Source organism: Triticum dicoccoides, chromosome 1A, assembly GCF_002162155.2.
Source record: "Triticum dicoccoides isolate Atlit2015 ecotype Zavitan chromosome 1A, WEW_v2.0, whole genome shotgun sequence".
Lineage (NCBI taxonomy): Eukaryota > Viridiplantae > Streptophyta > Magnoliopsida > Poales > Poaceae > Triticum > Triticum dicoccoides.
The window spans coordinates 44,927,010-44,941,600 of NC_041380.1; the positions used below are offsets into that span (position 1 = coordinate 44,927,010).

Below are 14,591 nucleotides of genomic sequence, written 5' to 3' on the forward strand. Positions count from 1 at the left end.
GAAACTTGGCATGGTATCATCATTTCACCCGCATAGCATGTGCGAAAGAGTAGAGAGGGTCACGGCAAAAACTGTACGCACTTCGTGTACAAACTGGACAATCTCTTTCGGAGTATCAGGGTTTCGGACGAGAACTCATTTGTTACACGGGCACTTCAATGTTTTTTAAACTTATTTGAACTCCGGACTTCTTTTGCGTTCAGTATGCAGCATTCAAAGCGACGTAATCAACTTTCAACCATCAACTTAGCATGGTATATAAAAATAAATGAATAGAAGAAAATAAATAAAGCAGAAAAGAAAAAAAGCAGAAAAGAAAAAATAGCAGAAAAGAAAAAAACTATAGCAGAAAAGAAAAAAACTATATAAAAAAACTACTCAGAAATAAATAGAAGAAAATAAATATAGCAGAAAAGAAAAAACTACTCAAAAATAAATAGAATAAAAAATAAAGCAGAAAAGAAAAAACTATATAAAAAATTTGGGGCGCTGCCCTGTGGGCCTCCTAGACCACGGGCATGCAATTTCAGGCCCACAATGCCCAGCGGACTCACATGGCAGCGCGCCGTAGTTAGGCCCAGAAGCCTGCTTTATAGAGGAGTTCAAAAGGGCAGCCGCGGCTGGGTTTATAAACCAGTGCGGCTGCCCTTCGCCCGGCGAGGTGGGACTAAACTTTGTGCACCTAGCTAGCAGCGCACAACCTTTAGTACCGGTTGGTGGCTCTGACCGGTACTAAAGGGTGGTCTTTAGTACCGGTTGGTGGCTCCAACCGGTACTAAAGGGTGCTCTTCCCGCCTCTTGGCCTGGCCAAAGTTGGCCTTTAGTACCGGTTGGTGCCTCCAACCGGTACTAAAAGCCCATCCTATATAAGAAAACACTTCAAAAAATTCAGTTTTTCATCTGCTTCTTCTCCTCTGTCCCGTCGCCCGCCGCCCCCGTCGCTGCCCCCGTCGCTGCCCCGTCCCCATCCCTATCATCGCCGCCCCGGCCGTCCCCGTCCCCGTCGCCGTGCCCCGCCCCGTCGTCCCCGCCCGGCCCGTCCCCGTCCCCTTTGTCGCCACCCCGTCCTCATCCCCGTCGTCGCCATCCCCGTCGTCACCATCCCCGTCGGCGCCACCCGTCGCCGCCCCCGTCGCCTCGCCTCGCCGGTGAGATCCTGCCCCGGCCGCCATGTCCACACACACACACACATTGTTTTTTAGTTTTTTAGTTATAGAAATTTTTATATTTTTTATTTATAGAAATGTTAGAAATTTTTCTGTTTTTTGTTATAGAAATATTAGAAATGTCAGTTATATATAAATGTTATAAAATTGTCTACTTTATATATTTTAGTAAGAAAATTAATAGAACTAGTTTATTTTTAGTAAATTCTTAGTTGAATTAGGTTAATTAATAGAACTAGTTATTTTTAGTAAGAAAATTTAGGTATATGAGATTTGATGATCTAATCAAAATATTACTATATAGAACTACCTACTTTATTTTAGTAAGAAATTAATAGAACTAGTTTATTTTTAGTAAATGCTTAGTTGAATTAATAGAACCAGTTTATTTAGTTGAATTAATAGAACTAGTAAGTGTTTAATGTTTCACCTATATATGAACATATGTTAGATATTAATGTCAAATGTTAGATGAATTAGATATAAATTATATGTTAGATATATATTTAATTTAGTTATATGAGATTTGATTATCTAATTAACATTTTATTATATAGAACTAGCTACCTTATTTTTAGTAAAAAAATTAATATAACTAGTTTAGTTGAATTAGTTGAATTAATTAGTTGAACTAGTTAGTTGAATTAGTTAAGCTACTTTATTTAGGTATATTTTTCGTAAGTGCTTATTTGAATTAGTTCAATTAATTAGTTGAACTAGTTGATTTAACAGAATTAGTTGAATTAATAGAACTAATAAGTGTTTAATGTTTCACCTATGAACATAGGAATGTTGTCTGACGACGAACACGATTTCATTATGTGCGAATACTGCAAAGACTAGCGCGGCCTATGCGGCAGAAATTTTTTAGTTGATGATAGACGCTTCAGCATCAAGCTGGATGAGAACTTCGAAGTGGATACAGTAAGTCACAACGACAAGTCTTTTTTTGTAATTAAGCATGACTTATGCTTCATTTGCTTCAACTTTTAATTTTAATTTTTCACTATTCTACTAGCGTATCCCCTGCCATGCAAGAATTTTTGTCTTGGATAAGATAGGTTTTAGTCCTAATGAAACTATGGAGGTAAAAAGAGTTTACTTGAAGACCGAGCATGGTTATACCTTCAACGTCAAATTATAGAATGCAGACACATACACCTATTTTGAATGCAAAACTTGGCAAGCACTATGGAAGGCTTATGCATTTGAGCCTGATATGGTTATCACCTTTGATATTCGTTTGGAAGATGATATTGAAGGTAATAGAGACATCTGGGTTGATGTGCAGACGCCTCCAGTTCTACCATTATGTGAGTTTCTCAACCATATTTATGTCTTCGATATGAGATTATTTGAACCAGTTGAATAATTAATAGATCTCAATTTATATTGACAACTTATTTCCAATCAAGCAAACATGTCCGGCGCTTGGTAGACAGGACCGTCCATTGTCCCGGGGCTGAACTAAACTACAAGGAGACAAGTCATTATGTTTCATGGCTTGAGGATCTTGATGCTGTCAAGACAAAAAAATCCTGCACTTAGAAATGTTAGTACTCAAAACGTGCGACCAATAGTGTTCGTACTGAACTACGGTCACATATATTTAGAAAAGATGGTAAGATTTCTACTATTTCTCCTCAGTGCATCTTTTGCATACATTATTTTTTAAGCTAAACTTCATTGCTAAGTATGTTACTATACGATTTTCTTCAACAGGGACTCCTGATGAATGTTGTTCCTGATTGGATCGAGACTAAAACTACCATGAATATTGTTAGCTTACGGCCAAGATATCCTACAATGCACTTTAGTGCATTCTGGATTTCTAATAGCGAGGAATGCTTAATAGTAAAAGACTGGAGCAAAATTATGAACGATCGCAAAGAAGTACTAGGGGCAGCAATCAAAAGCACAACCCACGATTAGGAGACAGGTTCATCTGCATGCTCCAATATGATGAATTAGGAAAGCTATACATGTTCTATACTATTTTACCTGAGAGAGAGCAGCAAGAGTGATTAATTAGCTAGTTCATGATTGTAGTACTTGTCCTCTCATGTCCGTGTTCTTCGTCCTGAACTTAATCTCAAAGAGTGATTTTCTTTTGTGGTGTTATGAACGCTTATAATATCATTACCATGTTAAACTCGATGATATATTTGCTTCTGGTACAAGTGAATGTTTCTTCTTTAAGCTAGTGTTGGTGGTGATTAGATAGCGGTAATGACTATATGATGATTAAGTAGTGGTAATGCGACGAGTATTATATGATGATTTTTAGCTAGATATGAAAATTGTTGTTGGTGATGATATATATGATGCAAGAGTTTTTATATTAATATGATGATGATGATGATGATGATGATGAGTTATTATATCATTTATGAAAGAAACCGCGGATTAGTTTCAACTGGATGGATTCTAGCTAAGTTATCAAGTATATGCCATATCCATATTACCTCGATCACTTAATTAGCTGATCAAGTATATATAATATGGATATGACATATACTTGATGACTTAGCTAGGATCCACATGCATCCAGTCAAACTAATCTGCGGTACATTCACCTAATGATTTAACAACTCATTATAATGTAAAACAATCACTAAATTAAATTGAAAACATAAAATTAAAGTAAAAATAAAAATAAAACCAAAACACACCCAAACATTTAGTACCGGTTGGTGTTACCAACCGGTACTAATGTCCTACGCGCCCACGGAGCTGGCTCGTGCCACGTGGTTGCCCTTTAGCACCGGTTCGTGCTGAACCGGTACCAAAGGGGGGGGGCTTTAGTGTCCACACTTTAGTGCCGGTTACCGAACCGGCACTAAAGGGCCTTACGAACCGGTGCTATTTCCCGGTTCTGCACTAGTGATCGACAACGCTGTTGCCATTGGAGCTCGTTGGCTGAGACTATTCCAGGATCAGCTCCTCTTCCCTGTTGGGAAGAGCCACCGGCCACCGAAGCTGTTAGAAAGTAGAAACGGCCACCGCCGTCCGTGAACTCGTCTCCTCCCGCAAGCAGCCGCAGCGCGCGCACTTTTGTGCATAGAAACTTTAGCAATCCTTGTCGGTGATGGAGCAGACGACGAGTCTTTGATAAAAAAACTACGATCTTAGTGTTACCGTCCCACAGAATTATCATTTTTTAAAAACTGATAAAAAAACTATCAAAATTTTATAATTTTGTGACTAAAAACTACCACTTTTGAAAAATGGTTGGTTTAGACGATTTAAACACGTTTATGACATTCCGGACCCATTCGTCAGGCCTGAATGGCGACAAAGTCAACTTCATTTATTTTGACCCTTAAGTTGACTGTTATTACAGGTAGGGTCCGCTGACAACTTCATTTATTTTGACCGCTAAGTTGACCGTTATTACAGGTAGGGCCCGCATGTCAGCGCCAATCTTCTTCTTCCTCCTCCCCCCTCTCTCTACTTGGTATTTCAACAAACACCTCACGAGCACCACCACGTCGCCGCTGGTGATGAGGTCTCCGCGCCGCCGAGAACACTGAGTAGTTGGGCCTGCTGGCAACGGCCAACAAGGAGCGCTTCGGCGCCGGCGCGAGTATTGGGAAGGAGGAGCGTCACGGTCGCGTTAGCGGGAATCAGCAGCAGCCGAGTCTCCTGGAACAGCGGGCGGCCAACGACTTCCTTGCCAGGAGGGCAGGTGCGCTAGATCCCGCGACGCCGATGGCTTCCTCACCGTGAGATGGAGGGGCGGGTGCTCGCCGGATCCCACGGCGCTGGCGACGTCCTCGCGGGGAGTTGAAGGGGCCGGTGCTCGCCTAATCCCGCGGCGCCGGTGGCTGCCTCACTAGGAGATGGAGGGAGGGTGTTGTCGGATGCCACGGCGCCGACGGCCGGCGGCTGCCTCGCTGACTATGAGATGTTCTATTGATTCACTTGATGTATGTTTCAGTTATCAGCTTGCGGATTCCCGTGGTGACATTGGGGTAATCTATGCATAGGGGTGATACGCGTTTTCATATTCCTTTCTCCGATAGAAATCTTGGGGTACTCTTTGAAGTTCTTTGTGTTGGATTGAATATTATGAATCTGAAGTTTTTTGATACACATCGTAATCAACTCACAGATATTTTGTGGTGACATTGGAGTATCTAGGTGACATCAGAGTTGGTTGGTGTGTATCATATGGTGTTATTTTAGTATGAATTCTAGGGCTATTTGTTACACTTATAGGAATAGCTCAAAAGATTGATTAGAAATAATAACTTTGAGGTGGTTTCGTACCCTACAAATAATTTCATCTTATGTTCTCCGCGATAGAAACTTTGGAGTGATTCTTTGTTGAACACTGAGGGTTGTTATATGATCCAATTATGTTATCATTGTTGAGAGATTTTGCACTAATGAAGAAACCTAGGCCTTGTTTTCAAGCATTGCAATACCGTTTTTGCTCACTTTTATTACTAGTTACCTTGCTGTTTTTATATTTTCAGATTACAAAAACCTATATCTACTATCCATATTACACTTGTATCACCATCTCTTCACCGAACTAGTGCACCTATACAATTTACCATTATATTGGGTATGTTGGGGACACAAGCGACTCTTTGTTATTTGGTTGCAGGATTGTTTGAGAGAGTCCATCTTCATTGTACGCCTCCCACGGGTTGATATACCTTAGGTCATCCACTTGAGGGAAATTTTCTACTATCCTACAAAACTCTGTGCTTGGAGGCCCAACACGATTCTACAAGAAGAAATGTTGCATAGTAGATATCAAGCTCTTTTGTGGCGCCGTTGCCGGGGAGGTGAGTGCTCGAAATTATATCTTTAGATCTTGCAATTGAATCTTTTTGTTTCTTGTTTTATCACTAGTTTGGTTTATAAAAGAAAACTACAAAAAAATGAAATTGAGGTTGCCTCATATTATTCATCTGTATAATATCTTTCGTGAAAATGATGAAAAGGAAAATTGTGCTCAATTGATAGAAGAAGAATTTAATAAAATGTTTGGCATAAAATCTTTGAATGATGAGCATGATTGCTATGTTGTTGGTATGAATTCTTTGAAATCCATGATGCTAATGATATGCAAAGGCATAAACTTGGGGATGCTATGTTTGATGAAGATGATGATTTTTGTCCCCCAAGTTTTGATGATAGCATGCCTCCTATTTATAATGATTATATTGATGAAAATGGGTTTGGAAGAGTGTCTACTCCAGGTACTAATGATCCCACTATTTTGGAGAGTGTTGAATCTTACTGGAATAATGTAGAAGTGGATTTGGAGAGGTCATGACTCTATTTAGCTATTTAGTGATGAATCTACTTTGAAAGATGTTTCAATTGACTATGATAAAAAAAATTCTTACTTATGATGATTATTGTGATGACAAGTATGTTAAAAAGAGTAATGATATCCATGAAACTTGTCATGCTCAAATTGATTATGTTAATCAAGTGTCATATGATAGTTATTTCATTGTGTTTGCTCCCACTATTATGAATGATAATAAATTTGCTTATGTGGAGAGTAGTAAAATTTATATGCTTATGAATCATGAAAAGAATGCTTTATGTGATAGCTATATTGTTGAATTTATTCATGATGCTATTGAAAATTATTATGATAAAGGAACATTTTGCTTTTATATATCTCAATAATATCAAGTTTCCTCTCTATGTATTGAAAATTTTAACATCATGCTTGTTTTGCCTTCTTAGGTTAGTTGATTCTTATTCCCATAAATTGTTTGCTCACAAAATCCCTATGCATAGAAAGTGGGTTAGACTTAAATGTTCTTGCCAAGTGATTCATAATGCTCTATTCGTGTTTCAATTCTTTACTTTTATGTGAGCATCATTGAAATCATCATGCCTGGCTAAAAAGACATTAAAGAAAAGCGCTTGTTGGGGTACAACCCTATTGTTTTTGTGTGTTCACTTGATTAAGCTAATGTAATAATAATGTTTCATAGCTTTTGTTTCAATTAAGTAGCAAGTAAAGCTTTTGTGGTAGTGTGGATGATAGTTGACTTGTTTCTGTGCGAAAACAGAAACTTTTGCTTTCAGTAACATAAATTTTTAAATTCACTGGAACATGATAAAATTTTGAATTTTTTACACACGATTTATATATAAATTTTCTACGTTGTCCTAATTTTTAGGAAATTTTGAATTCACATAAGTATGGTCATTATCCAGATCATTACAGACTATTCTGTTTTTGTCAAATTTTATTTTCAATGCATAGTTTGCTAGTTTTACTATTTCCATTGCTTATATTAAGTGATATAAATTGTGGAAACAATAAGGTACAATAGGGATTGTTTGAGAAAAATTATGAATCTTGTCTTTGACAGTACCTAAGCGAATGATTTGCTCTTTATCATACTAACCTATCTCATGAAGTTTTGTTAAATTTTGTGTGATTGAAGTTTTTAAGTTTTGGGTGAGATATCAATATGAGGAGAATAAGGAGTGGCAAGACCCTTAGATTGGATGGGGATTCCAAAGGCACCCGAAGGTAATATTCAAGGAAGACACAAGCAACTAAGCTTGGGGATGCCCCGGAAGGCATCCCCTCTTTCGTCTCCAACATTATCGATAACCTCACTTGGAGCTATACACTACTAGGGAAAACCCTAGTAGTAGCGCGGGTTTAAATCCCACTAGTAGCGCGGGCAGCCGCGCTACCAATAAGGTGCTACAGCTATTACTTAGCAGTAGCGCATGCGACAGGCGCTACTGCTAAGACACATAGCGGCAACGCTTGTTCTGTCCCGCGCTGCTGCTAATCTAGCTAGTTGTAGCGTGTTTCTTATCCATCGCTACTACTACTCTTTTTTTTTCATTTTTAGTGTATTTATACGACGTTATACAAATTTTGGTACAATACCAATTATGAGGTTTATATCATTATGTCCATAACAGTGTGTCAAATGAAGGTGGCTTAGGTTCAAGTGGAGGCAATATGTGGTGCATGTCAAAAGTATACTACTAATCCAAACTTGATCTAGTTTGGACTAGCAGTACTTTCGATGTGCACCACATGTTGCCTCCACTTGAATCTAATCCGCCAGCACAAGCTATTTAATCATCATCATAGTCATTACCATCAACGGTATTTATTTAATCACCATAGTCATAGTGTAGCACATCATCATCTTCAAACTCATTCTAGCTAGCTAATCACCACCAACACTAGCTGCGATAGCTATCTAATCACCACCAACACTAGCTAATAATAATCATCATAGTCATTACCATGAACACTAGCTATTTAATCATCATAGCCATAGTGTAGCACATCATCATCTTCAAACTCATTTTTAGCTAGCTAATCACTCCTGCTACTCTCTCTCAGGTAAAATAACATAAAACATGTATAACACTCCTCCTTCATCAAGTTGGAGCATGCAGATGAACCTGTCTCCTAATCGTGGGTTGCGCTTTTGATTGCTGCCCCCTAGTACTTCTCTGCGATCATTCACAATTTTGCTCCAGTCTTTCACTATTAAGCATTCCTCGCTATTAGAAATCCTGAATGCACTAAAGTGCATTGTAGGATATCTTGGCCGTAAGCTAACAATATTCTTGGTACCTTTAGTCTCGATCAAATCAGGCACAACATTCATCGGGAGTCCCTGTTGAAGAACATCATATAGTAACATACTTAGCAATGAAGTTTATCTTAAAAAAATAATGTATGCAAAAGATGAACCGAGGACAAATAGTAAAAATCTTACCATCTTTCCTAAATAGATGTGACCGTAGTTCAGTACAAACCTCATTGGTCGCACGTTTTCAGTACTAACATTTCTAAGTGCAGGAAGAAAATTTGTCTTGACAGTATCAAGATCCTGAAGCCATGAAACATAATGACTTAGCTCCTCGCAGTTTAGTTCAGCCCCGGGACAGTAGTAGGTCCTGTCTACCAAGCGCTGGTCATGTTTGCTTGAACGGAAATAAGCTGACAATAGAAATTAGTTGTCAACTATTTTTGCATAAACAATATCAAAGATATAAATATGGTTAAAAAACTCACATAATGGTATAACTGGAGGCGTCTGCACATCGACCCAGATGTCGGTATTACCTTCAATATCATCTTCCGGACGAATATCAAAGGTGATAACCATATCAGGCTCAAATGCATAAGTCTTGCATAGTGCTCGCCAAGTTTTGCATCCAAAATAGGTGTAGTCGTCTTCGTTGTATAATTTTACGTGAAAAATATAACCATGCTCGGTCTTCAAGTAAACTTTCTTTACCTCCATAGTACGACTGAAACCTATCTTATCCAAGACAAAAACTCTTGCATGGCAGGGGATACGCTAGTAGAATAGTAAAAAAAATTTAAATTATAAGTTGAAGCAAATGAAGAAGATGTCATGCTTAATTACGAAAAAAGACTCGCCGTTGTGACTTACTGTATCCACTTCGAAGTTTTCGTCCAGCTTGATGCTGAAGCGCCTATCATCATCTAGGAAGATTCTATCGCACAGGCCGCGCTCGTCTTCGCGGTACTTGCAAATACCGAAATCCTTTTCGTCGTCAGACATTTTCTATGTTCTTAGTTGAAACATTAATTGAAAATCGATCGAAGACAACTACCAGGATACTCAATACACAAATCCGGGACACTCGATATTTCCTACATATTCTGGCACAAGTCATGCCAAAATTCACGGAAAAATCCGGCATGACCTTTGCTAAAATAGGACATATCGAGCGCCTAAAATTTGCCGGAACGGAAATGAATCAACACTCCAGCAAAACATAGGCCACTCGGAGGTGTAACCTGCAAACATGACCGGCCACTTGGGCAAGCACATATCCTATTTGAGCAACACAATATATACACTTCAAAATATCTTATAGGACTCATATTAACATGAGCATTCAATAAGCAAAACCAAATCATAAAATAAGTAAGTATTCAAATTAGCACGCATTCAATAAGCAAAAGTAATCATCTCATGCGTCCGTACATCATCGAATATTATCACTAATACATCCCGAATAGTATCATACATATAACATCACTAATACAACTAAAACCCTAGCGCACGACGGGTATCGGTGCGGGCGGTGGACACCCACAGAGAAGGAACCATCACAGGATCATAGCTTCAGTGAGATCCCTGGAGAACCTGTCAGGTATTGAAGAATCTGTGCTCCAACGCAAACAAGTAGGGACGGACGTGCGCGTCCTCCTCACTGACACGGTGACGCACCACCTCCGCGGGGTTCTCGAGCCTCTAGATCATCACTGGCCCACGCGACCGCTACCAAAAAAGGTTCAGGTCAACGATGAGCTGACTCCTCACCAACCTGCGCCCTCCGGTAGGTAGCGCCTCCCAGTACCACCCCGGTGGAGTCCAATCCCGGACATGACCCATCTGGTGACGCAGGTGTCCTCCGCCGACTCGACGACGAGGATGCGGGATAGGCATCGTCGACGTCGATGCGGGAATACTTGCTTTAACTAAAAAAGTAAACTTGTTATATTAATTTTTATACTAAAAATAAAATAGGTGTATTAACTCAACTAGTTCAATTAAGCACTTACTATGAATAAAAATAAATTAGTTTTTACTAAAAATAAACTAGTTTAATTAGTTGTATTAATTTTCTTACTAATTCTATTGGGAGTTAGGCCGGCTCAAACCAAGCTACAAGTACCTTAGCTATACTCTGATCGGGAGCAGGAGCTAGGAGCTAGATCGGCAGCAGCTAGGATCGAGATGGCCGTGTCACGGCGGACGGGGTGGATCGCCGCCGGCCTCCTCGCGCACCTGCTCATGGTGGCCGTCCTGCTCATGTCCGTGCGCTTCGTTCTGTCCAACTACATCCATTGGGACCATATACAGGACATCTACAAGCTCCAGAGCTACACGTATGTACTCCTCTATATCCGATGTATATTCTAGTTCTAGCTTAAGCCAGCGCGTAGTACTACTGTACTAGTGTTACTAGTACTACATACTGCGTCGCTAGCTCTAGCTAACCTCTGAAAAGCACGGGACGAGTTCTGATGTGGCATTGGCATGGCGCACGTACAGGTATGTGGTCGCGTCGGCCGTCGTGGGGGCGGCGGGGAGCGTGCTGCAGATACCCGTCGCCATGTACCTGCTGTGCAAGAGCAAAAGGGCGATACCCAGCGCCATGATCCTCGACATCAGCTTGCACGCCGACATAGTAAGTTGCTGCTCTGGCTATGGCTAGCTACCTTAATTTCTCGTGCAAAGCTCCTGACCCCCTTTGGTTAAGTACTCCTATATGCGAACGACTCGTGGACATGGTTATGATAATTTCATCTTGCATGCCACTGCGCGCAGGTGATCAGCGTCGTGCTGGCAAGCGGCGTCGGTGCCGGGTTCGGCGCGACCAACGACGTTCTGCGCTAAGTCCGGGCGAGCAAATGGGAAGGCAGGCAGCAAGAGTAGCAGGCTCTCATCAACTACTACAACAGGGCGATCATCCCCGTCATATTCCTACTCGTAGGCATGGTCCTCTCCATCTGCGCCACCGTCGTCTCCGCCAGGCTCCGCGCTAGGGTCATAAACGATTCTGAAGGTGCAGCCTGATGGATAAACTCTCACACAAAAACAAGTTGGACTGATCCTTTGTATTTCCCTATTCAGGCACTGTCAGCATGTGGCGCTATGTTTGTGATGCAGAATCTTTTCTTCCAAGGGTTGAATTTCCACATTAAGGAATTATGAGAAAGTAGAAACGGCGCCTGATTCCTGCCTTTCTATTTACTGATTCTTTATTAGCTTACAACTTTGCTGAGGCCAATGATTAGTCTCTCTGCTCTTCTTGTTGATCAGCAGTCAGCTTGATCATTTAACCTATAAATCTCGCTAGCCTACCTGCCATTCTGGAGCTACCGCGTGCGCCAAGCCTATTGGACCGCATGATTCCTTTACTGTCGCTCTATTTTGACTGCTGGCGCTGGGTCAGCCGTCAATTCCTTTTTACAATCGCAGCTGCTTCAGTGGATGACGGGTGGGGCTCATGAAGAGAGAATTAGGTGGTTTCCTTTCGAGTTTGCGTACGTGAAAGTTTTACCGCAGCGGGGTCGATGGGAACGTCCGGTGGATTTTGCGTGCGCTAGCTGTGAAACCCTACAACCAATCTTCACGCTCCTCGAGCCCCATGTCCAGCTCCTCCTCACTCCCACGCTCCCCATGCATCTGTATTGGTTTTGTTCATAGTTCTCTTCAGAATCACTTGTATTGAGTTTTGTTCATAGTTTATCATCGAATCACTCAACTCATGCCTTGTTTGGTTCTAGTTTTATGCATGATTATAGAAAGGAAGAATCACTCAACTCGTCGCCGTGTACCTACTGCGCAAGAGCAAAAGGGCCATACCTAGAGCCATGATCCTCGACATCAGCATGCACGCCGACATAGTAAGTTGCTGCTCTGGCTATGGCTAGCTACCTTAATTTCTCGTGCAAAGCTCCTGATCCCCTTTGGTTAAGTACATGCCAACGACTCGTGGACATGGTTATGATAATTTCAGCTTGCATGCCATGCCACTACGCGCAGGTGATCAGCGTCGTGCTGGCAAGCGGCGTCTACGCCGGGTTCGGCGCGACCAACGACATTCTTCTGCAAACCATGTTACTCCCTTCGTCTCTGTGCATCAGGCATCTAATGAAAATTTAATAATCCGAAAACACTAGGAGCGTAACAATAGTGCTAATTGCATGCATATTAATTAGACCTTATTTATTAATTGAAGCACGAGCGAGAGGTTGAGAGAGAGCCTTGAATGTCTAACTTGCCATACATAGTGTTCCGTGTAGCCGAGTTCACCCTCGATCAACTCATGGCTAAGATTTGATTCTCCCTCTTACCTCTTAGGCGCCATTTCAAAAATCCTTGATGAAGAATAGATTGAGCACTTGAGAGCTTCCTTTTTATGTTTACAAAAAAAGTGACTTAAATGCTGGATGGAGAATAGATTGAGCACATTATCACTTCCTTTTTATGTTTACAAAGTGACTTGAACAAAATAGAAGAAACACACAACCATAATGCCACTTCCCTAGTTTGCAGTTAAGTCAGCCCACGACTTATTAGGCTGTTTACTTTTAAAAATGGAGATGACAAAGGAAATAATATCCAGCACAAAAGAGAATATTGTTCCTTTAATATAAACTTGAGTAACATAACCATACAATAGAACTATATATATCATAAAGAGACACACAAAATAAATGCTTAATTAAGGAACAAATGAATTAAACCACGTGATGTATGTTGAACTAGAATTGAGCTTGGATATGGTCTATGATGTTCTTGTCCACCTGGAAGGCTTTGGCCAGGATATCATCTGAGATGGTTTGCTTGGATCCAAAAACCGCATTGGCTATGGTGATCACACCGGGGTTCTTGCTGCTTAGCGCCGCAATGGCTATCGCTTCGTTGTTTCCAATGTTAAACTGAAAGTGAATCAGCCCTTGCGGAAACACAAACACGTCCCCTTTGTTCAAAACTTTTGAGAACAACTTGTTCTCAGGGTTCGAAGTCACGAAACCAACATAGAGTGAGCCTTCCAACACTGTTAGGATCTCGGTTGCACGAGGGTGAAGGTGCGGTGGGTTTTGACCATAAGGTGCATAATCAACACGCGCCAATGAGACACCCAAAGTGTTCAACCCGGCAATCTGTGCCACGTTAACTGCAGTCACAACGGAGCCTTGCTTGTTGCTTGTGTTCCCGACCATGTGGAGGCTAGAGAAGTAGAAGTCCTCTACCACTGCGGTCTTTGGGTCTTTGCATGCGAATCCATTGACAAAAACTGCACATATACATATACAGATTTCGAGCAATTAATAACTATGGATTGGCACAAATAAGTAACTAGGAACATTTCACTGCACGTATGAATGTGTAATTGTACATACCTTGAGATGTCTTGTCAGCGACGCAGAAATCCTGAAGCTGACCCGGGTCAAAGGCAAGAGCACGAGAAGCCGACAAAGCCAACAGGGCAAGGAGGAAAAACTTTGAAGCCATTTGGATGTGAACGTTGATTCACACTAAATCAAGTGTGTTTGATCAGGTAGAGAAGAACTGCTTGCGCTCGTGCTGCACAGTGATGCTTCAAAGGGTTGGAGGAGACCGGTATATATACGGACATGGAGGATGATCTTTTGTGTTTGTTTTGTTGGTGCGCATGTGGATATGAAGGAAATGGTCTTCACTAGCTTTCTAATTCCCAAGTCTAAAGCGTGTTCCTGGCCGGCCTTCCTGTGACGGCCAACTAATAGATCACACCATCTCTTTTAGTTTCTCTGCATTGTTTGAACAGGTCATATTCGTAGCTTGTACTAGCTCTCTTGTCTTGTGTCTTGTCTCCACACTTGAACCAGATGGAACTTGGCCATGCAGCCATCAACCTAAAGGA

General features: G+C 41.1%; 1 protein-coding gene across 1 annotated transcript; it reads right to left on the bottom strand.

Annotated features, from left to right (window-relative positions):
* Positions 1–13,446: 13,446 nt before the first annotated feature.
* On the bottom strand, positions 13,447–14,200 carry LOC119359024 (putative germin-like protein 2-1). Its single transcript, XM_037625405.1, has 2 exons — positions 14,089–14,200; positions 13,447–13,982 (listed from the first exon to the last, which is right to left on the bottom strand). The coding sequence occupies exons 1-2, from the start codon at positions 14,198–14,200 to the stop codon at positions 13,447–13,449; spliced, it is 648 nt and encodes a 215-aa protein (XP_037481302.1).
* Positions 14,201–14,591: the final 391 nt, after the last annotated feature.

Bases quoted from the DNA above. Each gene is read 5' to 3' on its own strand.
- LOC119359024 (XM_037625405.1), bottom strand. From the start codon at position 14,200: ATGGCTTCAAAGTTTTTCCTCCTTGCCCTGTTGGCTTTGTCGGCTTCT. The intron at 13,983-14,088 runs GTATGTACAATT...GTATATGTGCAG, and splicing joins CGCTGACAAGACATCTCAAG to TTTTTGTCAATGGATTCGCA.